Raw genomic sequence first — 22,075 nt, 5'->3', positions numbered from 1 at the left:
TACCTGTCTGTGCTTCTCCAGCTCTGAGGGACTAAGGCCTACTAATGTAGGGTCCTGCACTGCTGACATGTCAGGCATTTCTTGAGTGTTTTGCAGAGATGGTTGATGAGCTGTGTCTGGAGGGCGGACTGCTAGAAGTTCTTGAGACCCAGAAGATTGTGGTACCCTAGAGTTAAAGTTGTCTACCCCTGTACTGTGCTGAATTTGTGGCTGTGGTTGCTGGGGCTGACCCTGTACTATCTGACTCTGCTGTTGGATTATTTGGAGGCCTCCAGTGCTGGGGCTGTGGCTGAAATCAGGAGCTGCTGAGGGTTTACCAGAGAGAGGATCCCCTATGGAACTGTTTGTGGGAAGTGATGAAGGTGTTTGATTGGCATGAGGTGAGGTTTTGTAACATGCAGTTCCCTCTGGGGCAACAGAGGGTGAACGAGAAGGTTTGTGGACAGCAGTAAAATGGTCTCTAGACTGTGGCCTTGAAGGTGGCTGTGAACAAGAGTCTGGGGACTGAAAACGTGGTGTAGCTGGAGAGTGGACATTGTATGCATCATTGGAATGTCCACCAGGGGTGTGCGGAGAGCTGCCCTGTGACCGTGGACTCGAGGGCACCTTAGGGCATAGATCCTGTTGAGCTGTAGGTTGCCTCTGGAGTCCATCACCTGACTGTGGTCTGGGCTGAGTGTGGGGATCAGAGAAAGTGTGGGAGGGAGACTTCCTATAGCCTTCAGAAGGGTGGTTAGGTGAAGCTCCAGGGTGAATTGCACCACATTCCCCTTGTTGCATTCGTGGTGTCATTGGTGCCTTGAATAAACCATCCCCAGACTCCATCATCTCTGCTGGGGAGCCAGTGGACATGTCAGGCTTTCCAACTGCAGAGGAACGTGGAGATGGTGCAGTCATATCAGCCCTGTACTGCCCTGTGCTTCCAGGTGATGAAGTCACGGCAGAGTTTGAAGGGGGTGAACCATATTCTGGCCGCCCTATCCCTTGCTGGGTTCTAAAGGGGTCTCCAAAGTGAGTACTGTGAGGTGGCGAGAATATGGGTGACTCCCCAAGCCCAGTACCTCTTGAGCGTGGACTTTCTGGAGGTCCTAGGGACTCCTGTGAGCCTTGCTGTGATTGTGCTAGATGACTTTGTTGCTGCTGCAGCAACTGGGATCTGAAGTAGGGGTCAACCTGTTGAGCCCGTCTGGGGGTTCCAGGAGTTCCTGGTTGCATGTCAAAGGGGCCAAGACTGGCTGGCCGTCCCTGAGGAGGACCCTGTGGGCCGGAAGCAGAATAACCTGAGGAAGAGGTCTGTAAGGAGCTGACACCTACATGGGAGAGGGGTGTGGTTGGGTGAGAGTGAGAATGGGGCGACTGAGAAGGAAGCTTGGCCAAGGGATCTGTCCGGATTTCAGCTGAACCGGGGGTTTTAGCAGGTCCGTCTGAGAAAAATACAGAGGATGATCCTGAATCTGGAGGGAAAGGAAATGAGCTTTCTGCCGAGCTGGGCTGAGAAGAGACTGATGTAGAGCCTGAAGGTGGAGGGATCTGAAGATGTAAACTGGGCCTTTCTCCTTTCACACGCCCTGGCTCCGTCTTAATTGGCCTGCAGACCTGACTCTCTGCCTGCTGTAAGAAGAGCACAGATAAAACATCAATGTGCTACAAATTGTAAAAGAAAAAAAAAACTTTTTTTTATCTTGACAAAGCAAAAATATGCTGATGTTTTAACCCACCTTCTGTGCCTTGCTGATTCTCTGAGCTGCTCTGTTATCTTTGGCCTTTTGCTAAAAAAATAAAATATAAAAAAAAATATATTTATTATCCATGATTGAGTTTAGCTTAACTGCAAAATCATCATATAATAAAAACCTGAATAATCCTACTGTCAAATTATTATAAACAGAACACACCTCTCTACTATAAATACAATTAAAAAGTTTATTTTTGTTTTTAGGATTTAGGAAAGGTGATGGCAATGCCAACTCCTAGGTATATGACAAAAAACTGAGTTAAAGCAATGAAATCACAGCATTTAAAAAAAGGAAAACAATTGAATATGAATTAAATTAATAACTCCTTAAGACCTACCAGATATGGAGCCTTGTCAGCAGCTGACACTTTCCTCCAGATCTTCATGATTTGCTTACAGCGACTAGCCCAGTCTGTGACATGAAGGTTTCATTAGCTTTGCTTTGAATAACTACAACTGATTGATCAAATATTACATTGAACAGTATTTAATCCACACTCACCTGGGTAGTCCTGTTTAAGAGTGGGAAAGTTGGTATTGGCATACAGCACAGGGGAAATGGTTGAGAGTTCACCCAGCTCCTCATCTTTCTCCCAGCGCTGGAGACTGCGCTGGTTGTAGGACAGCCCGTCACCCTCTACCTCAGTGGGGGTTGGTGGGGATGTAGGAGTTGCTGGGGTAGAGGGAGTAGCCCAGGGGCTCTCCTCGCCTCCATCTGGACTGAACAGCCCTCCTCGGTCCCTGTAAATATACAAGAGTCTTTTATAAAATCAAGTGCGCACGTGTCAACATTAGAACAATGGTCTCACTTAAAAACAGTCATAGACCTACCGCATGTCAAAAAACTGTGACTGAGAGAGGCCAGGAAAGTTATCCATCATTCCAGCTGAGGGCAGAGACCCTGCAAGAGATTTTTCATTTTTTATTCCCAACCTTACTTTTATACTTGGTACATTGTATTGTACATATCATACCACAAATATTGCTTTGAGGGTTTTTGTAATAACGTAATTTGCTGGCATTTTCTCACCTGAGAGGAGAGCTCTCTGTGGCTGAGCACTACGATCGAGTTCTCCCTTACTGCCCTCCAAGATGGGCTTCATGCTCCCTAAAGTGGAGCCGTCTGACACACCTAAAACCTTCCTGAAGAACTGCTCAGAGTCCTGACTCTCCACCCCTTGTGGAAGACCTGTCACACAGCAGAATTATGTTATCATCAGGTATTTAATATTTCAATATGTGACTGTTTCCTGTGTATAGTATCCCCCCAGATGACTACCTTCACTTTTAACTGCAATGAAATCATGAGGATCAGTCGATGCCTGGTCCTGTAGCAATGAGGATGGTGCAGAAAGTCCTAAAAATATGAAATGGTTTAAACAACTTAGAATATGATTGACCACAACAATAAACCAGTGGCATCAAATTCCAAACACACGTACCTGCACCTTCTCCCTGAGCTTGGGGGGCCTCACCCCCCTCTTGCTTGAGAGGAAAAGTATCTTCCATAGAATGATCCTTGGCCTCAGCTAGTAACAGAAACAAAATATCAGCATCACAATTTACTTGCAGAGTTTTCATGTGTCCAAAGGCAAGTTTGTGTTCTTACTCTCCAGGGCAGTAGGTTTGACCCCTGGTGGTGCTGGTAATGAAGGTCGGACAAGGCATGTACCTGGTCTGTGACCTGGAGGTATCATCACAGACTTCTTACTCAAGTCTATTAGTGTCTTCCCAAAGAAAGCCTCCTGCAGAAAATGAAAAACATTAAGATATGAACATTTTATGACCGTATAAGATAATTTTCAGAATTATAAAAAGCATAGAGCACAGAGTGATTACAAACCTGGAGATAGGATGGAAACATGTCCTCCAGTTTGCTCCTCTTTCGGCCTCGTCGCTTCTTGGCCTGTTCCTCACCCTCCACTGGTTTAGGATCCATTATGTTATCCGTGTCAGGGTGCGGTCCTTTGCATAAAACAACAGAGGCTGATGATGAAAAAGCAATCACACCAAAATATTATTAAAAATACAAAGACTGACTACATGTTTTGTATGTCATCATAGCAGAAAAAAACAATCAAGAGTTGTCACCAACCTTCCTCAATTGTTCTTTCTATTGGCTGTCCATCCAACATAGTCTCTCCAGCCAGCTGGGCAAAAAATTCTTTCTTCATTCGTGTGTGACACTTTCTTTGACGCACCATGAAGCCTCCAATTCCTTTTACCATTTGCAAAAAACACATTTGTAAATATTTTGTGAATGTTCCAATGTCGGCATGGATACTAAAATTTGGTACGGTAGATTGTGGGTTGCTTACCTGGCCTGTAAGGTTTCCGCTTTCTTTTTTTACTGTCATCCATCTCCTCTGCTCCCCCTTTAAGACCCTCACTATCAGCCATACCATCATTGCCTCCCTCAGCACCTGCATCCCTCTCTGGACTCCCAGGGTTATCCATCTTGGAGTCACAGTCCATCGGGTCCCCACAGCCCATCGTGTCCCCACAGCCTTGATGTACAAGATAACAATGTGTTAAAAGTCTTGGTATAAAAAGAGCAACTTTTTTTTAAAGAAACAAATAAATGAACTGAGAGCATTCCAACCTTTACCGTCCTCCCCTTCTCCATCGACCTCCCTGAGATCTATTCCATCAGAACCTCCTTCACAACACAGAGTGCCAAGACGGGAGCGACGCTGCCGTCTCTTGTGCAAGGGAGACATGGATATGCTGCGAAGCAGGGACATCCCTGACTCTGTCAACCACACACCCTCCAATCGGTAGAACTGGGGTTCTGTCAAGTGACAATGGCAAGTTACAATAAAACAAACCTAAAATGTAAATAAAAATTAGCTTGTGATATTAAACTTAAATTAGCAAAGTCCACTAACCTGGCTCTTTGAGCTTAATTGAAGCCATAATCGCTGACTCTACTACTGTGAGGTAGTAAGGTAAAACACAGACAAGAGAGAGCAAAATTTTATTACAGATTCAAATAGTCTGTGAGAAATGCTAATTTTCATATCTTTGTGTTGCTCCAAGACTTACCCACTGGTTTTGGAACATATGGAGTGCAGGATGTACATGCAAAGCCTTCATCAGAAGCTTGTTCCACTTCATCCTCTGTGTACAGGCTCTCGCAGACGGCATGGACCCATCTACTCAGGCACACAAACATAAGTGATAAGTGCACTGCATGATACGAAAAATACATGACTAATCCACTCCCCGCTTGTCTTCATTCTCTGTGGTCTCATGAATACCTCAGTTTCTCTGTCTGGCGTGCACATGTGTAGTTCTTACCGATCGCAGTACTGACACTGCAGTAGCAACTCCTCCTCCATGAAATTCTCTTTGCATACTGGACAGGAGACAAGACTGGCACAGGGGCCACAGTGCGTGTAGTTATTCTGCCACTCGCAGTGAAACCCCGGTGAGTTGGAACCACACTGCACACAGCACACACACCTGCACAGAAATGTGTACCACTTTATACAGTTTATGTTGAGCAAAACAAACACAAAAGTGAGTGGTTCAACACATTTTCTGCTGCTACAGAACCGAGAGAGACAAATGGGAACTGCTATCACAGGGTTGAGGCTGTAGTGTTTTGCATAACATGCAAATGTACATGTATTAATTTCCATTTGACCCCTTTAAAAGCTACACAAAGCATTGTGATCTAAGAGATTAAAGATTTTTTTTACCATTTGCACTTCCAACCACCCTTGGGTACAGTGTGCAAGGGAGGGTCCAGGCAATAGGTGTGATAGCTGACATCACAGTCATCACACAGCAGCAGACGGGAGGGGTCCGAGGCCTTTCCACATACTTCACACACAATACATTCCAAACACCGCCAGCCTTTACGGAGCATTGTCTTGGTGATCTACAAAAGACGCAAGATTTAATCTATCTGGCTTGACAAAATACAGTTGTAAATGATGCAAGGCTAAATTTGTACTTACTTTGCTGTTCACGCAGTAAGGATGGTAACACTGGGCACACTGAGCACAAGCCAACAACTGCCCCTCCATACCCTTTCCAAAACTGCCACACACAACACACATATCCTACAAAAAGGTGGAAAGAAAGTGAAAAGACTGTTTTTGGCATTTATACTTGACAACTGTTGTGTGGTTAAAAGTGTCTAAGGAAATCAAACAAGAGACGACAAGAGGAGTTGTACCTGGAGCAGAACAAATTTATCTGTATTTGAAAAAAGAACCACTGTGTTCTGCATGGTGTCATCCTCCTCCTCCTCTTCTTCCTTATTTACTCCAGAGTCTAAGTTCATACTTAGCTGTGGACAAAATGGATAACTTATGTTAGAATAGTTTACATTATAAAAGGAAAAGACCACCTAAAAAGCATGTAAAGCACCGCTCACCAAAACAGCATCAATGCAGGAGGCCATGGCTTTGAGGCGTGACCTCCCCCCACGCCCTCTCCCTCCACCACCTCCTCCTCCTCGAGGTCTACGCTTCCCTGGGAAACTATTGCTTCGCCCCTTGGGAAGTAAAAAGATAACCAATGTCCAGTTGTGTTGTGACAATGACAACGAAACATAATAAAAAAGATCAATGTTCACTCAATGACTTGCTCGAGACCTCACCTGTTTCATCCTTGAGCGGCCTGGGGATCCTCTACGTTTCACCTTCTCTCTGTCACTTCTGAGGGATTCAAAGGGAAGTGAATCATCAGTCTCAGAGAGCAGGTTATCTGCATGTGAGCAGTCAGTTGGTACAAGGCCAAACTCCATGGAGAGCTGAGGATCAGGTTCTCCTGGTGAGCCCATAAAGCCACTACTGCTCCCATCTCCATGGCTCATATTAGAAGTTTCATCCAGCAGCAAATCATGTTTTATGCCATCATGGATTCCTTCTTTCATTTGCTCATCATCTTCATCTTCCTCCTCCTCATCCTCAGAGTAAGTTAGTAACCTTCCCTCTATATCCACAGCAGAAAAGTCATCTTCTGTGTCTGCTGATAAAGACAGGTGAGACGGAAACTGGGGGTCCCTGGATGGACTCCTTTCCAGCGGATCGACCATGGACAAATCTTCCATTTTGTCCACAGAGGAGGGAGAAGCAGGTAACTCTGGTTGTTTCTTAGAGAAGGGTTCCGTGATCGAATGATCAGAGCCACACTTTAATAACTCTGGTGATACTTTCTCCACGGATGCAGTCGCCTCTTGCTTCTCCACCTCCATATTTTCAGACGCCTGTTGTGAAACCGATGTTGGTTCTACATCAGGGCCATTAGACTTTGTTTCTGCTGTGGGCTCCTGGGAAGCAGTGGCTTGTGTCTCTTGTGGCTCTTCTGCTTTCTCTCCATCAGTAGGTAGACAAGAATCCACTTGTTCTGTTGATGCACATACTACATTTGAGATAAGAGGACAAGGTAATTAGAGATTTTTTGATCATTAATCAATTAGTAAGTTAATTGCCAACTACTTTGAGAAGCATGTTCTTTTAATAATTAAAACAACTTCCAGCTTCTTACATGCAAATATTTTCAATGAAATCATTAAAACTGAATCATTTTGGTTTGTGGACAAAACAATTCTGATCTTTTCAGGTCTGGGAAACACTGATCAACATTTTCTGACAGTTTTTGGACCAATTGTGAAAATAATGGTTAGTTGCAGCTCTAGAGATATTGTTTTAAAATCTAGACAGAGGGAGAAAAGAGGGGAAGTGAGAATGACAACAACACAAGTATGGGTAGAAAACCTAATGTTCAAGATTTTAAAAGGCTGTTAAAGTCGGGACTGCTAGAAAAATGGTTGATTATAAAATCTTGTTCAGATTGAGGCAGATTGTACTGTTTTAGGTTGCTTAGTGGTACAGTTGTTGCTAATACTGGAATAGGTACCTTCCCACTTAAGGGACATGTAAGTAAAACGTGCTTACAGAACTGCACTGAGGAGCAGAATTCTGATAATTTCTGAGATCATGTGATTTACATCATGCTGAAAGTATGCCATAAATTAATTATTTCTCAATACTACTAAACATCTCTTGCCTAGCCCAGCTTTAAAGTATTGTAAAACTTTACCAATTAAAAACTGTGGCATATCAAATTAGAATATGGTGGTTCTCCATAGCTTAGACAATTCATGGGAAACACTTTACAATTTAGGACTGCTTTGTATTTATTTTCAAATACGTATGTCCACTGTGTATTTTGCGTTTACCTGTAGACTCTAGTAGAGTAGTGGGCACCTCAGAAGTTAATTCTTCTTTGGCTACCAGCAGCTCCTTCTGCATGGTTCTCTCCTCACTATCCGTTTTAACAAGATCTGTAGCCTCCTCCCCTAGAACCAAAAGCCATAGATAATATTGACAATTCTGAGACAAAGGAGGCGAATCATTAAATACTACATTAGTAATGCACTCGACATGTCTCAATATGACTTGAAGTCCTGTCTTACCTAAGTCCATGGGTGTCTCTGTGTCATTCATGCCTTCCACCTGATCCATCTCTAACTTGCCTCCGTGTCCTGGTGTCACGTCTAATAAGCCAGTCTGCTTCTCTGTCGCCACATCTGCCAGTGTGTTGATGGCCACCTCACTCTCCTCAGATGCTTCCGTTTTGTGTGGTTGGGTGACGGACTGCTGATGATCGTCCTTACAAAGCAAGCAAACGCACTTGGCTTCTGGAAGCTCCCCTGGTAAAGCACACTCACTGTGCACCCACCTAAGTCAATAACAAGATCATCAAGATGAATACTGTAAGTGACAAATACACCCAACAGCTATATCCCATCAACTCTTTAGTGCATGGACATTGAGCTAACCTGTGGCACATGCTGCAGTACTGCAGAGCAACAGATGGGCTGGCCGCCTTGGTGCAAACTCCACACACAGAGCTGCGGCGACGCTGGCAGTTCTCACACACAGCATAGTTATCAAACCACTGTGCTGAACCTGGCAGCGCCAGTCCACGGACACCGCACTCCGTGCATACACGACACCTCTGAGAAAATAAAGAAATAGGTGATAAAATGTTGATCAAATGATCAAGAAAGCACACAAAGGGGGTCTCTTTCAAACATCCTGTTCAATAACAATATAGTTGTCTCGAAGTTTCACTCACAAAATGTAATAAGATCCCTGTATGATGTCGAATGCTTTGTAAATGACTTACTCTGCATTTCCATGGGTCAGAGGGAAGAGAATCTATGGCCGGCTGGAGACAGAAGGTGTGGTAGCCCTTATCACAAGCATCACATACCAACATTTTGGAGTCTTCGCCTGGTTGCCTGATAAAATTGGGAATAATGACATCGCTTTTAGGGACTTGGGGCAAAGTTTGAAAATGCCTTTTAAAACAGTGGAAATATTATGCGAAATGTGTAGTAGTAGAACATCTGTAGCTCTTGAAGGTGCAGTTTGGCTCACCTGCAAGTCTGGCACACTTTACACTCAGGACACTGCCATCCTGCCCGCTGGATGGGTGTGGCACCAATCTCAAGACAAGCTGCATGATAATGTTGACCACAACCAGTACAGAAAAGCAAGTCTGTGAGCTCACCAGCTGAGTCACAGACCGCACACCAAGCATCTTCGCCTGCTAAAAAGTAGAACATAAAATACACAAATATCAGTACGATCCTTTTTAGTTTAACGTGAAAGTCCACAGTAAATAATCTTGAATGTCATTGCATCAGGTCATCTTTTTGAAAGTTTCAACCATGTCCCAAGTGATGATTTCACACTTTTGACAAAGGTCTGTTTCTCTTACCCAACACCTCAGCCTTGTCTATGTGTTCTGGACAGAGGAGGAACAACTGCTTCATGGACTGGAAAGACCCACTAGCTGCTGAACAGGGGAAGTGGTAGAACCGTGAGCAGCCTTCAGCATGGCATCGAATGGTTGCACCCAGCCTTTTGCAGTACTCGCAAAGCTAAAACAAACCAAAGGTAACAGTGAGATTTTGTAGAAGAAGCTTCTGTTAATCTCCAATACAGCTAATTGAAGTCTGTAGACAACACACTTACCCGCTGTGTCCCTGAGATAACGGCCTTATCCACGTTCTCCAGCTCCTCATCCTCTAGCCGCTTTACTCCCTCCGACCACACCGCACACCAATGATGGACCCAACAACCCCCTGTTTATTACAAAGCCCAACATCAATAACACCACCAACTTAAATTCTACATCTGTGTGATATATTTCTTGTACAAAGGCCACACGAGTAATTTGTAGAAGTAAGAATACGTTTTGCACTAATGAACATAAAAACAGGATAATGCTGTGAGCTTAACCTGAATCATAAAATAGTGTCGCCGGACAGGGGGAGTTTGAAAAGCCAATGGAAGACAGGTCATCATTCCCGGGTTGTGGCAGTGGAGAAGCTGATGGCTTGAGGGCTGGCCACTCTGAAGATGGCCCAAAATGTCTTAGTTCTCGCTGCCCATGCAGGCTCCGGTCCACACAGTTGCAAAGCACGCAGGCTCTAATGTTCTCCCTGTATATTGAACAAAATTATTTAAACAGGAGATTCTGTTTTTTTACAAGTCCACTGACGAAAAATGAACTATGTTGGCATAAACATCAATACAACATGTACAGTAGGCTTCATGATTATAATGGTGAACTTACACAGGTGTGCTGGAAGAGGCTGTAGGAGCAGTGGGTATATCCTCAGCACCAGGGAGACCTTTAGACTCCTCCTCAGAAGAGGCAGGTTGCTTTGCAGGGGCACTGTCATCAGCTATAAAAATGGAAAGAAAGGGTTGAAATGAAAAATCTCACTTTAAAGATTTAAACAAAGCTTTAAAAAAGAAAAAATGCACGTAACAGTGTTGAATTGTAAGATGATATATATATATATATATATATATATATACATACATATATGTAAAAAAAGAACATTGTACCATGATTTAAATAACCATGTCAATAATGGATGACATTGGACTTTGGGAGTAAAACGAATACCTGTTGGTTCTGAATCATTCTCTTCGCAGTTTGATTTCTGCTCGTCCATCCCCTGTAAAGATTTTGACCTCCTTGACAGAGATCTGCAATGTAGAGTAACAACAATTTGTGATTACTAATCAGAATTAATTGACTAATAGAAGTACTAGAACTGCAACAATTAACTGAGCAATAATCAACAATTACATTCATTGGCAAATACTTTGACAATCGATTACTCATTATTTTCTGATCTGTGCACTCATCTGACATTTCGCTGACAACATTTTGAAATTTGGGAATAATTTATCAACATTTTTCACAGTTTTAACCCAGCAACAAATCAACCCCAACTCTAAGAAAAGAGTTAACAGATTCCCCAATAATGATATGAAAACAAATGACTCTTTACACAAGATTTATGTTGACTACCCTTACAAAAATAACAGCTATAATGTATTCAGATATGTGCACTGTTCAAGCTGATGGATGTTTATCATGAAAAGAAGTCCATGGAATACATTTTCCTTTGCCACGTCAAAATAAACACCAGATTCTCTTTTCACCCAAAAGCACTTTTCCCAATGACATCTACAGCAAACAATGCAACTAACAACATATCTGCTGTGTCCTCAGTTTAGCCAATTTCCTTAATACGACTATCGTTAGCACTAATGCAACCGAGCTTACTCGCAAACTCGTGTAAATAGCACTAGTGCAGCAGACCAGGCGAACACCGCTACAGACAACTCAAGCTGTTATTTACCCATCAATGCATAATCCACATCGGAAAAACTGCCACAGGAAAACACACAAAGTGTTGAAAGTGAAATAATGGGGGGTCTAAATAAAACAACCGTAATATTGGATACACAAAGAAAAACACAACTTCCGTATGTGGAACTTCCTGTTGCAGCGGGCTCTTTCGTGCAGAACCGTTGTCGCTCGCATCATAGTTCCGCTTCTACGTTCACGCCATAATTGTAAAACAAACAATGCATGAATGGACAAGCTCAACGTTCTCTCCTCCATATTTTAAATACATTTGAATTTACGTTCGACTTGTAAAGTTTAGATTTCAGTAACAGTAGCATAGATAGATACATGCGGTGTCTTACTTATTGTACATTGTAGCCTGGTCAGTGTTTGTTATTATTATTATGCTCGTGAATTTCCATATGTTATAAAACAGACAAACAGTTAAGGCGAAATGCAGTGATGACCATCCTTATATGATGCATAATTCTCGTTAAACAAAGGGAGATACGTGAAAACAGTAGCTTTGAAATACAGCTCAAGCCTCGAGTTTCATCACAATGTTTCATCGGGTACAGAGTAAAGATTGTGCAGTCATACATAGAAAATCTATTTAGTATGTACAATTCATTCTCATTCAATCAGCTACTCGTCCTCGCAGTGACCTTATGTTTAATGCATACTGGCAAAATGAAAAAATATTACACAAAAACTCAGTGACTGTGTATATATTTTTTGTTGATAAACCTGTATGTAGCGAGAATGTGTAGGATAAGGTAACATGTGGTGCTTTAGCGATATTACCAAAATGAAATACGCAACAATGCTTCAAAAAAACATGGCACAGTAGCAAAGCTGTTTAAGGTTTAATGCAAACCGAGGTGCACAAACGTGAATGCCACATCTCTGTAATAAACGTGTTCGGTGTCCCCGCGAATAAAAACAGTATACAAACTAGTTGGTATTATTTGTCGCTTAATGGGAAAACTTGACTTTGTCTCTAAAATGAAGTTGCCAATGTGCTGAGCGAAGTGGTGTCACGATGGAAGTTAATGTCTTAACACCCTTGTTAGCCAAGTTAACATTCAGTGTAAACGTTTGCAAATCAACTTTTACGATATACGTGCTCTTAATTTACAATGTCGGACCACAATGGCGTTTCACCTGCAATGACACGAAAAAGTGGCCGAGATTGTGATAAGTGAATAAATGCAGCGCTAAGCACAATTTCTCAATGTAAACACCGACTTCAAAGGGTTGGATCTGTCCAGCACATAGCCTTGTCCCGTCTATTGGCAACAAACGGGTACGGAAAAGCTAAGAACCACCAACGGTGACGTAGCATCGAACTGTCCCGAGAAGGAAGAACCACGATAAATACACTCAGTGTCGAGCACAGCAGCGTGTGCGTACACAAATGATAACCACACACTCACTCGGCCACGCGCTGGACACAGTCAAAATAAAACACACATCATTCCGAAGTTACCATCCAGGTGCCATCGCTAGTTCTCCAGGAAGTAGACAACACCATCTGATCGCGGCTAACAGCTAGCACTGCTAACATTACCCGGTCTAAGGTCAGGGTTGGTGTGTCTTTACGAATGGCTGTTGCAAGAAGTTCAACGAGCACATAATTAAAACAGCTCACCTCACAAACACAATATCGTCTCCTCGTACATCAGCAAAATCCAAACAACCACTCGGCTTCCCCAGATGCTGATGGTCGCTTCATCTTATGTACCGGACTAACGCTGCGGCTAGCCGGCTGGAGGGAGAGTGGGGGAAGTGCACGTCGGCGGAAGGCAGGCTGTGCGGTGGTACTAGCTAACTCCTCAGCTGGAAGGATAAAGCTATGGTTAGCTGTCGCTAACCAGCAGCTCCAGCTTTGTGTCGCTTGGTCTCGCGCTGCCAGGGGAACTACTGAGCACCGAGACAAGTCTTGAACCAGCCCCAAAAGAGTTCCCCCGCTGCATGAAGTGAATCCGAGTGCTGTCAGTCTGGCTCCTCGCTTGTGGATGTAGCTTCCCTGGCGCTAACATTAGCTTAGCACTTGCACTGTTCTGGAATCTCGCTCGCGAGGTCGCTAAAGCTGCTGCAAGTTTATTAAAATTAAAGCGCTCGGAAACTACAGCGCGAACTTTGTTGACACGCCAAATAATGTTTTCTCTCGAGTTTCAGTCGACTGCAGGTGGCCTTCTATCTGAATTTGCAGCTCAACTTTGCAAACCCTTTGTATGGGTCACTAGCATCTCTTCACTTTGCTAAACTGCGTTGCGTCTGCACACGGCTGTTCCGCCGATCAACTAGCCGCTGCTAGTAATGCTAGCTAATAAGAACTACGTCAAAATTAATTCATGCAAACGAACAAGCAAAGCGGTGGTTGTGTTTTATTTTGATTTACAGGTCAAGTGTGTTGACAGCTCGGTTTCTCCACCGAATGTCTCAATGCGAGGTTCGCTCATGTCGTGCTTAGCTGTGAGATTTTACTCGGGCCAAAGTGAAATATGGTGGATATTAGATATTAGGTCATTAGATGTTCGGGTCCACGGAAGCCATTTTTCATTAGATTGCTATGATTGTCAGACCAAAGCAGCAGTGACATGTCTGCGGATAATAACATGTATTTATTTATTTTTTTACATACATTTTGTAATGATGTATCATGAGCTCTAACCGAGAGCGACTAGGGTCACGTTTCGTAATTGGCGTTACAGAGAAGGAGATGTTTGCTAATCGTGGTTTCTAATTCCTTTTTTTCTGCCCGTGTTTCTGAACAGTTACATAGCGAGCATATTTAGCTCGAGCGACGAAGAGCGACTGTCAGCCATGGAAGACTGAATTCTCCGTAATGGATTGAACGTCGGCCCTCAGGTTCACACATGACCAAAAACAAACCGGTCCACGCAATGCCAGTCAAAACAGTTCCACATGTTTTTAGGCAGCACTTTTGTGGCGTCACTGACACCCATGTAAATACCCTATTCGAGAACGTCTGGTCTATAGAAAGTCAGGGGAATGTATAATATGAAATACTTACAAATAGTAAATTGAATCATTTACTTTTAATAATAAATAACAAATACATTTTATTGGCCCCACTGAAAAGGTGTTATGACATGGCGACGACAACAAACAGCTAACAAGGACTTATAATTCACAGAGTATACATATATGAAGATAAAACATATACGGACTGCTGAAAACTGTTTAAAAATGTCTAGTCAGTCTATTTGAGCATATCAAGTAGCTAGATTATCAATTATTTAAATAAATAATTTGCAAGTGTAATGATGGATGTTCAAATCTGCAGCAATAAGGTTAAGGAGCACTCGCAATGTAACTGTGGGTAAACACATATTCTGTGGGGGTGAGAACCATTTGTTGTCCTCAATATTATTAAGTCAGATGTCTGTAAAAAATAAAAGTTATTGCATTAAAACAGAAATGCATGTGCTATGGTGGCATAAATAGTCAATTCGTACTTTGTTCTGTAGACTACAAAGCTATGTACTGTATTGTGCGCTCTTCCAAATCCTCTTGTTAGTGTGTAGTTCTTAACTCTCCCTGCCATCCTGTCATGGGCCACTCTGAACCAAAGGCCTGAGGCAAAACACCATAAAAGCTTTGCTGTCAATCAAACTATCCTACATGAACTTACATAAAATGAGCTTGTCTACAAATTTGTTCCATTATGAGAGGGGTCATGGGCTCAATCTACATCATCTCTTTTCTGTCACGCCTCAAGAGACTATGATGAATATGATGGCGCAAGAGATTTCACACACATGCCCATCAGCTCATCTACAACATACTACATAGGGACAAGAATCTTGGGGCCAATCTGCAGAGAAAAACTGCACTCTTGAAATGTCCAAGAGAGGCATCTGAACAAAAATGCACACCCCACTGAGAAGAAAACTGTCCCAAGAAGACGCATCAACCCGGGTGAATTGGTATTAAAATTGTCCGTGCAGTTAATCAAGGAAGTGTGACCTCAAGTAATTCATCTTCTCGTTGTGATGATACTTAAACAAAGTCCAACGGACATGCACACAAATGATCTTGTTCAAAGTATTCAAAATATCATCTTGAGGAAGGGCCTTTATTTTATTTATTTATTTTCAAAATGATCATGACCTGTGTGCTCAAACTAAAAGCAGATGTGAATACTGAGCTCTGGTTACTTGAATCAGTGAGAATAAACAAGGTCTGTGATATTTTTTTCACTGGATTATACAATTAGACAATAAATAATAGGTTGCAGAAGTGTTTCAAGTCATTTAAAAGCTCAGCTTGTAAAAACACTCCACCAACATTTTCACATACGCTTCAGCTAGCTCTAATGTTTACCACACAGTAAACGTTGACCCAGTTCTTCAGGTGTGGTCTCTGTAAACTGACATTGTATTCAGGGCATTTATTGGCTCAGTTTTCCCCTCCCATTATAAAAGGCCATGAAAAAGAAAATCACGCGTTTGTTCCATGATATCACTTTTGTTCATGTCTGACACTTTTAACATCAAAGAACAGTGTAATGTGGGTTTTGCTGTGCTTGAATATGCAGGTTTTCATTTTGAAAATAGGTTATTACTGCTCACCCTGACAGGATTAGTTAACTCCCCATTCAGCTTCAGCAAGATTGGATTAGATTTTGGGGGGGCTGAGACTGGTTAGAGGACAGTGACTGATTGGCCAGTGAACGTAAACAGAGGGTGGCATTAGAACTCCGCACCTCTCCCATTGGACGGTCAATAGAGCTTGTGCTTTCCCATCTGCCTCCTGCATCTCAAGGATAATCCGCTACAATACCTCCACAGATGTTTATAACAGAGAAGAAGAGACTGCAATGTGCAATTTCTACTTACAGTAAACACCATAGAGAGCACTGTTAATAAAACAAACCAAGGCTATATTTATAAAACAGTTTGATTTATTTTAAGTGTTCCAAATCCATGGTTTCAAGAATGTGGAATAGAGAGCTTTATTCAAATATTTGTCTGTGTCGTAAAATAATACTGACTCACTGGAGATAAATGATTGCAAACACAATATATAACGGTTTATTAAGCTGGACATATTTAAAGCAATACATTTGCTGATGTATGACACAAAGTATCATACATCAGTTTCTCCACAAGGGGGTGTATAACCTTGGAGTATAGTCCTGCATTTTACAGTGAATGTCTAAAAAGATGTTTTACATAAAACATATTAAGATTAGATGTTTGATGACAAATGACTTTCATTAAAATGTATAACCTTATAGTAGAAACTGGTACAGATATAAAGCATAGATTAACTTTAGCTGTTTATGAATTAGATAACAATGCACCACACCACTAACAAATATATAAGAGGAGGTAATCAGGTCCTGAATGTGTCTCCTCTAAGATTCTAAGAAACCTGGAAACTGACTCCCTCAGTATAAGATAAAGTCTGAGATAAATTCAAGTTGGTGGCTCAGTGTGGGGAATATTAAGTATGTCTGGGCTTTTTATTAACCAGTCAGTGCCTTAAGACTGGATTCCCAGAGCGACTGCGCACTGTAACATACATAATGCTCAACTAGAAGCCCTCGATATGATCTTTTAACAGAAAGTAAACCACTTTGACAACCAAAATTAACTCCAGCTCTGAAGAGGAGAAAAAAAAGGAGAAAGCAGATTTTTGTTTAATAAAATTAAATTTTAATTTGTTTGTACGACATGAAAACACATGAGGACATACAGTGCATGTAGTGGAATAATTATAATGAAATGAAACATTTATATATTATGATTCCGAACGTAAAAAAATAGAGATTCTATTGTTGATGGAAAATCCTCCTACAATCACATTAATAATATGTGCATACATATTTCATTTTTTACATATATAATTGAGATCATTAAGCAAAACATGATGTACAAATATACTATGAAACAGTATAACCATCAACCTCCTCAGACAAATCTGTGTGTGACATATACTACAAACAATATTGGGCGGAAAAGCAAGCCAATGTTTTTAACTTATTGAAGAAAATAACAGGAAGTGTTAGTGTAAATGTATCAAAATGTATGATGTATCACATACGTAGGCTTTTAAGGATGGAATAAGTTGGAGTCTAAAAGGATACATCCGATATTGTACAGTAATCTTGCATACCAGTGCACGTCAGCTGTCTGCATCTGCCTCACTCTCATCCTCAGAGGTTCACTCAGGTTGTCCTGCTTGTTCAGAAAATCATTATTTACACATGCACCTGCTTCATCCTTCAAGACCAAGGCGCTGCATTGAAATTGAGTCTCAGTGTGAGCTGTTTCGCTGTCAGTCATCTGCTGTTCTTTTGCCGTCTCCCCTAGCAGTAGCTGGTTGAATGAAGAGAGGAGTCGAACAGGTCCGAATGCCCAGTGTGCGAGTCTGTGGTGTTCCAGCAGTGCATAGCTGGATGCGAGCACTCCATCAACAAACAGTGTTCCAGCTTCCGTCAAAGGCGCATACACTCCTATACTCTCCTCCACTGAAACAGACACGATTCGAGACGGACGCACATGGCCGTCTGCTGTATGGATGAGAACACACGCGCCTGTTTTGGCTCTTTTAGCAAACTGAGCCTGGTACTCACTGCTGGAAAGTCTGCAGTGGTTGGCTAAAAAGACCAAGTGATGTGGCGTGAGGGCCAATCTGTGTCCATCTTCAGTCTCCAGAGACAGAAAAGTAGACCGGCTTTCTTGGTCACGGTGCAGAAACAAGATGACTTGGCTAAACACAATTTGGCCCATCCCCGACAGTGCCATGACTCTTTCCCCAGGAGCCAGAGATGACAGACTCTTCTGTTTGCCTCCAGCTACAGTCACCCGGGCCCAGCCTGGGAAACAGCCACCTTTTTCCACTGTAACAGAGTGATCTGTGGAAAGGTCAGCAGAAAAAAAACCATGATGACTCCACACACATTATGTTCCTTGTTTTGTCTGATACAACACTTAACAGCATGACCCCCTGTAATAGTTCCCAAGTAAAACTCACCAGCTTTGACTGAGCAGTGGATATGATATTTGGACTCATAGTGGACCCAGTCAAAGCCAGCTTCCACGGCCAGCTGAGCAAGGAGACCATACTTGTCTGCCTCTCTGTCATTGGTGGTTATGTCCACAGCTCGGCCTTCATAGTGCAGAGAGCCGGGAGGATGGTGACCGTCTTCATCCCAGGCCTCTGTCACACGTAGGTGCACCCCAGGCCACTGGTTCATCACTGCAATAGCCAGCCTGTTCAAACAGTCCTTGCATCGCTAGGACACAATGAGACGATGGGAAGACAATTCGTTATAGGGACATGTTGTGTATATATACACAAGGACAAGAAGATGCCGCACATAATATAACTTTAAAACATGACAAAATATCCTGCCATGTTAAGTATAAGTTGCTGAAGATTACAATGATGTTTTAAAGAAAACTGCATATGGTTACAAATGAGGTCCCTTTATACCAAATGTCACAACAGTTAAATGTTCTTTCAGCAGTATTTAAAAAGATGCATAAAAAGATTAAATATTGGGCTTGGGTTCATCAAAAGTAATGTCCAGTCTAATGTTTATAATGACTATAACAGCAATATCATCATCTATGTGTATTCAAATCTAATTGGTCCAAATGTTTCCTTTTAAATCTAATGTATACCCTATTAAGGTAGAATTAAGGAGTTGAGTTGAGGCGCTGCATTGTGTGCATTGTACTTTGGATTTTTTAAATTTATTAATACATAAAACAATTTAAGATGTATCCATTTTGGAAAAAAACATCCTCCGGTTACTTTTGAGACATTTTAGTTACTTTAGTCTGCAGCATGTGCAATGTACAGTGAAAGGCATGTCTCGACCAACCTCAAGTAGGAGTGACATACACTTGTAATTATTTATTAACAGGGCCACTGGCACCCAAGAAGTCAGGAGGTATGTACAGTGTGTGACTCTACAGTTCAGTACACAGAGAAACATCATGACGACGGACAAAATGATGCCAGTATTCTGGCTCTGCCTTCCTGGATATGATTGTTTGTCTGCTGTTCGCTCACGTCCATTTCTCAACCTTGCTCAAACAACCAGAGCACAAGAAGAAAGCTACTGTAGCCAGTTTGGCACATTCCTGGCCTTTTCGACAGGCTGACAGAATAATCAAGACCATTCTCTGACTCCTCAGATTGTTCCAGGCATGAGTTTCTTGTTTTCACCCCTGAGACATTTGATCAGAAATGTGCACAGTGACTCCTCACGCCCCCACGGGCAGTAAAAAATCACACACTGTGTCAGCTTTGTCACAAAATAGCAGGCAGTAAAAAAGTGACGAGGTCAGCATCTGAAGTGATACACTCATCAGCATCTCCTGAACACGTTGCCCGCTCGTGACTTGTGGAGTAGCCGCTCTTGTTGGCCTATATCAGTGATTGAATAGAAAAGGGAGTTGGGTGAGAAGGTGATGAGAGTGTGGGATGGAGAGGAGGAAAAGTGGGGTGAGAATAAAGAAATGTAGCGCAGTGTTGAGGTTGGGACTAAAGAGAGAGGGCAGAGGGGAAGAATGTATGGGCATGGACTTGGGAATGTGACACCAAGGGTGAGAAAGCGAGAGAGACAGAAAACAAACTGGGTACATTTTCCTCGCGATGCCATTGAAGAGAGGCGTTTCATTGTCGGAATTACAATAGTCGCTTTTCCAACAGTGCCATTACTTCAGCAGGCGGGAATTTTGTATAGGCGACCCCTCTGAGTCTCCAAGTGACACACAAAGAGCGTCTTTCACATCTGGGCAAAAAAAAGGGGGCATATGCACACATACACACATACTCATACTGGGCATCAGAAGGGCACACACATATACAACCACACATTTACATCACAAAAAAAAAAAAATCAGGAACACAGATTCATTATCCTAAACAACCACAGAAAGCCACAGCTTCCGTCACAGATCAACAGCTGAGTGTCAAGAAAACCCACAGGCATTAAATACAATTTTTGTCCAAAATGTTGTTCACCTCCCTGCACGAATAGCTGCTATTTCCTTATGTGTGGACACCTATGCCCAAGTACACAATCAGGAATTCAACTTGCCTGCATATTGTTCCTGGCAGGCACAGTGAGAACCTGCCATAGGAATAGTTTTATTTCCAATAACAAAGACTTAGGTTAACGATTAAAAGGAAGTGTTCCCGAAGGAGAACTGAGTCTCTTAAGGGGGTAGTGTTGAATTACATCCTGATCTTCTTATCTCAAGAAAAGGGAGGGGCGGTTTGGTTAAAACTTACACACTCTGGTGTTGAACATTTGTTTTCGTGTTCAAGGCCTGGAAAGGGTGGACACTGAATGCTGCAGCAAATAATGAATGGCGTTACAGGGTTTGGTTTTGTAGGTGCCATGTTGCATTTGCAGAGTTTAATGTGAAATGATGTTTGTCTCTTCATGTGTTATGGTCTAGAAAAGACAGTGAAAGACTGAGATTTAGCCCATAGTCTTACCATACAACTGTATAATGTGGGAAAAAAGTGGTTCAAATCTGAGACAGGTGCATCAACAATGACACTTTGACCTCACCTTGGTCATGAAGCGGTCTGCATTGGTGTTCTCCTCATCTTTGAACACAATGTCAGGGTTGTAGTTGCACACAAGTTCATTGAAGCGCTCAGAGTTGCGTGTGATCTTGCCCTCTGCTCTCCCGCTCGCCCCAAGGTTGTTTTCTGAGAAGTTGGGGAAAAACTGCTTGTAGTGCATGGGTGTGAGCTTCCTGGCTCTGGGGCGGATGCCATACCCGGGGCCCGGTCCACATCCCTGAACCAGCCATATACAGGTCCAGGCAGCAAACAGGCCGGGCTGTGCCAGGCGGGCCCACCAGGACTGCTTCATTGGGGAGGGTTGGGGCTCCCAGGAGTCAGTGGCTCACAGTGAAAGGCCAGGTCCAGGTGTGTGACAGCATGTGAATGAGGAGGAACTCTCCATCCATTCCAAATCATGGAGTATATGAGTGTTATTATTTTATCCCACAGCTATATTAAATGTTGGCACTTCACTCTGAACAGAAAATAAAAAAATAAAGTATATAAAATATATATATAAAAGTAAAAGTACAAAGGCAGATGTTCTGACTTCTGCTGTGGTCGCTGACTTAAATCTACAGCCAAGAAGTCTGATCCGATTGGCTGAAACCTACGGTTCAGCCAAAAGAGTCAGTGATTCAAAAAATGAATGACACAGAATGTCCCTGCAGGGCATCTGTCCAAAGATCATACTTTAAGCGCCTCGTCAGCTGAAAGTCATCATCACGCGTCCAGCGCAGGTACCTGTCTCGACGCAGGTGGGTCTCTGCTTCACTTACCGCGCGCCTCTGTCCACGCAGTTCCAACTACTTCAGTACACTCACAATAAAGTGAAGCGCGCGTCAAAGCCCGACGACTCATTCCTTGGACGCTCCCGTGGACGCGCGCATTCTCGCTGCTTCCACCACAAAGTTCACGTGCCGAGGCTTTCCCTTTTTCCTTCTTCTTGTTCTTCTTCTTCTCCTCTGTTGCGTCCACCGCCTCCTGTGGTGTTCCAGCGCTCCTGGCCACCTTGCACCAGCCATTGGGTCTTTTTAGTGTCCGGACAAGATTGCCCTCCCTTCCTCTGCGCTCTCGCACTGCGACAGC

The 22,075-nt window shown here is 42.8% G+C and overlaps 3 protein-coding genes across 9 annotated transcripts in view; all 3 read right to left on the bottom strand.

Moving 5' to 3' along the window:
• The window catches only part of kmt2d (lysine (K)-specific methyltransferase 2D), a 30,710-nt gene extending 16,998 nt beyond the window's left edge, over positions 1–13,712 (bottom strand). Inside the window, exons 1-32 of one of the 4 annotated variants that reach the window (XM_044038029.1) lie at positions 13,068–13,712; positions 10,682–10,764; positions 10,343–10,454; positions 10,006–10,208; positions 9,739–9,848; positions 9,482–9,644; positions 9,139–9,310; positions 8,885–8,999; positions 8,535–8,713; positions 8,169–8,434; positions 7,932–8,051; positions 6,348–7,111; positions 6,123–6,242; positions 5,922–6,035; positions 5,701–5,805; positions 5,440–5,621; positions 5,036–5,200; positions 4,781–4,890; positions 4,624–4,668; positions 4,338–4,526; positions 4,054–4,242; positions 3,831–3,953; positions 3,579–3,721; positions 3,345–3,480; positions 3,178–3,264; positions 3,015–3,092; positions 2,766–2,924; positions 2,567–2,636; positions 2,238–2,476; positions 2,074–2,147; positions 1,719–1,769; positions 4–1,611 (exon numbers count right to left, since the gene is read on the bottom strand). In XM_044038029.1, coding sequence (XP_043893964.1) covers positions 4–1,611; positions 1,719–1,769; positions 2,074–2,147; positions 2,238–2,476; positions 2,567–2,636; positions 2,766–2,924; positions 3,015–3,092; positions 3,178–3,264; positions 3,345–3,480; positions 3,579–3,721; positions 3,831–3,953; positions 4,054–4,242; positions 4,338–4,526; positions 4,624–4,668; positions 4,781–4,890; positions 5,036–5,200; positions 5,440–5,621; positions 5,701–5,805; positions 5,922–6,035; positions 6,123–6,242; positions 6,348–7,111; positions 7,932–8,051; positions 8,169–8,434; positions 8,535–8,713; positions 8,885–8,999; positions 9,139–9,310; positions 9,482–9,644; positions 9,739–9,848; positions 10,006–10,208; positions 10,343–10,454; positions 10,682–10,730 — 6,240 coding nt within the window. In that variant the 5' untranslated portion in view covers positions 10,731–10,764; positions 13,068–13,712. Of the gene's footprint in view, positions 1–3; positions 1,612–1,718; positions 1,770–2,073; positions 2,148–2,237; positions 2,477–2,566; positions 2,637–2,765; positions 2,925–3,014; positions 3,093–3,177; positions 3,265–3,344; positions 3,481–3,578; positions 3,722–3,830; positions 3,954–4,053; positions 4,243–4,337; positions 4,527–4,623; positions 4,669–4,780; positions 4,891–5,035; positions 5,201–5,439; positions 5,622–5,700; positions 5,806–5,921; positions 6,036–6,122; positions 6,243–6,347; positions 7,112–7,931; positions 8,052–8,168; positions 8,435–8,534; positions 8,714–8,884; positions 9,000–9,138; positions 9,311–9,481; positions 9,645–9,738; positions 9,849–10,005; positions 10,209–10,342; positions 10,455–10,681; positions 10,765–11,426; positions 11,478–13,067 lie in introns of those variants that run through there. The other 3 variants (XM_044038031.1, XM_044038032.1, XM_044038030.1) reach the window with 3 other exon arrangements.
• Positions 1–22,075, bottom strand: part of samd11 (sterile alpha motif domain containing 11) — a 1,171,052-nt gene that overhangs the window by 877,260 nt on the left and 271,717 nt on the right. The window lies entirely within an intron of this gene.
• On the bottom strand, positions 17,102–22,034 carry dhh (desert hedgehog signaling molecule). The gene is made up of 3 exons (XM_044038104.1): positions 20,988–22,034; positions 18,428–18,689; positions 17,102–18,308 (listed from the first exon to the last, which is right to left on the bottom strand). The coding sequence occupies exons 1-3, from the start codon at positions 21,294–21,296 to the stop codon at positions 17,503–17,505; spliced, it is 1,377 nt and encodes a 458-aa protein (XP_043894039.1). The 5' UTR covers positions 21,297–22,034; the 3' UTR covers positions 17,102–17,502.

Source organism: Solea senegalensis, linkage group LG11 (genome assembly GCF_019176455.1).
Source record: "Solea senegalensis isolate Sse05_10M linkage group LG11, IFAPA_SoseM_1, whole genome shotgun sequence".
In the NCBI taxonomy this organism is placed as follows: Eukaryota; Metazoa; Chordata; class Actinopteri; order Pleuronectiformes; family Soleidae; genus Solea; species Solea senegalensis.
This window is presented reverse-complemented; position numbering and strand designations above follow the sequence as displayed.

What these genes read in the sequence shown, in the direction of transcription:
- dhh (XM_044038104.1), bottom strand. Translation starts at nt 21,296, where the DNA reads ATGAAGCAGTCCTGGTGGGCCCGCCTGGCACAGCCCGGCCTGTTTGCT. An exon ending in CAGACCGCTTCATGACCAAG is followed by an intron (nt 18,690 to 20,987) that starts GTGAGGTCAAAG and finishes ATTGTGTCCTAG; the next exon opens with CGATGCAAGGACTGTTTGAA. An exon ending in CCACTGCTCAGTCAAAGCTG is followed by an intron (nt 18,309 to 18,427) that starts GTGAGTTTTACT and finishes ACCTTTCCACAG; the next exon opens with ATCACTCTGTTACAGTGGAA.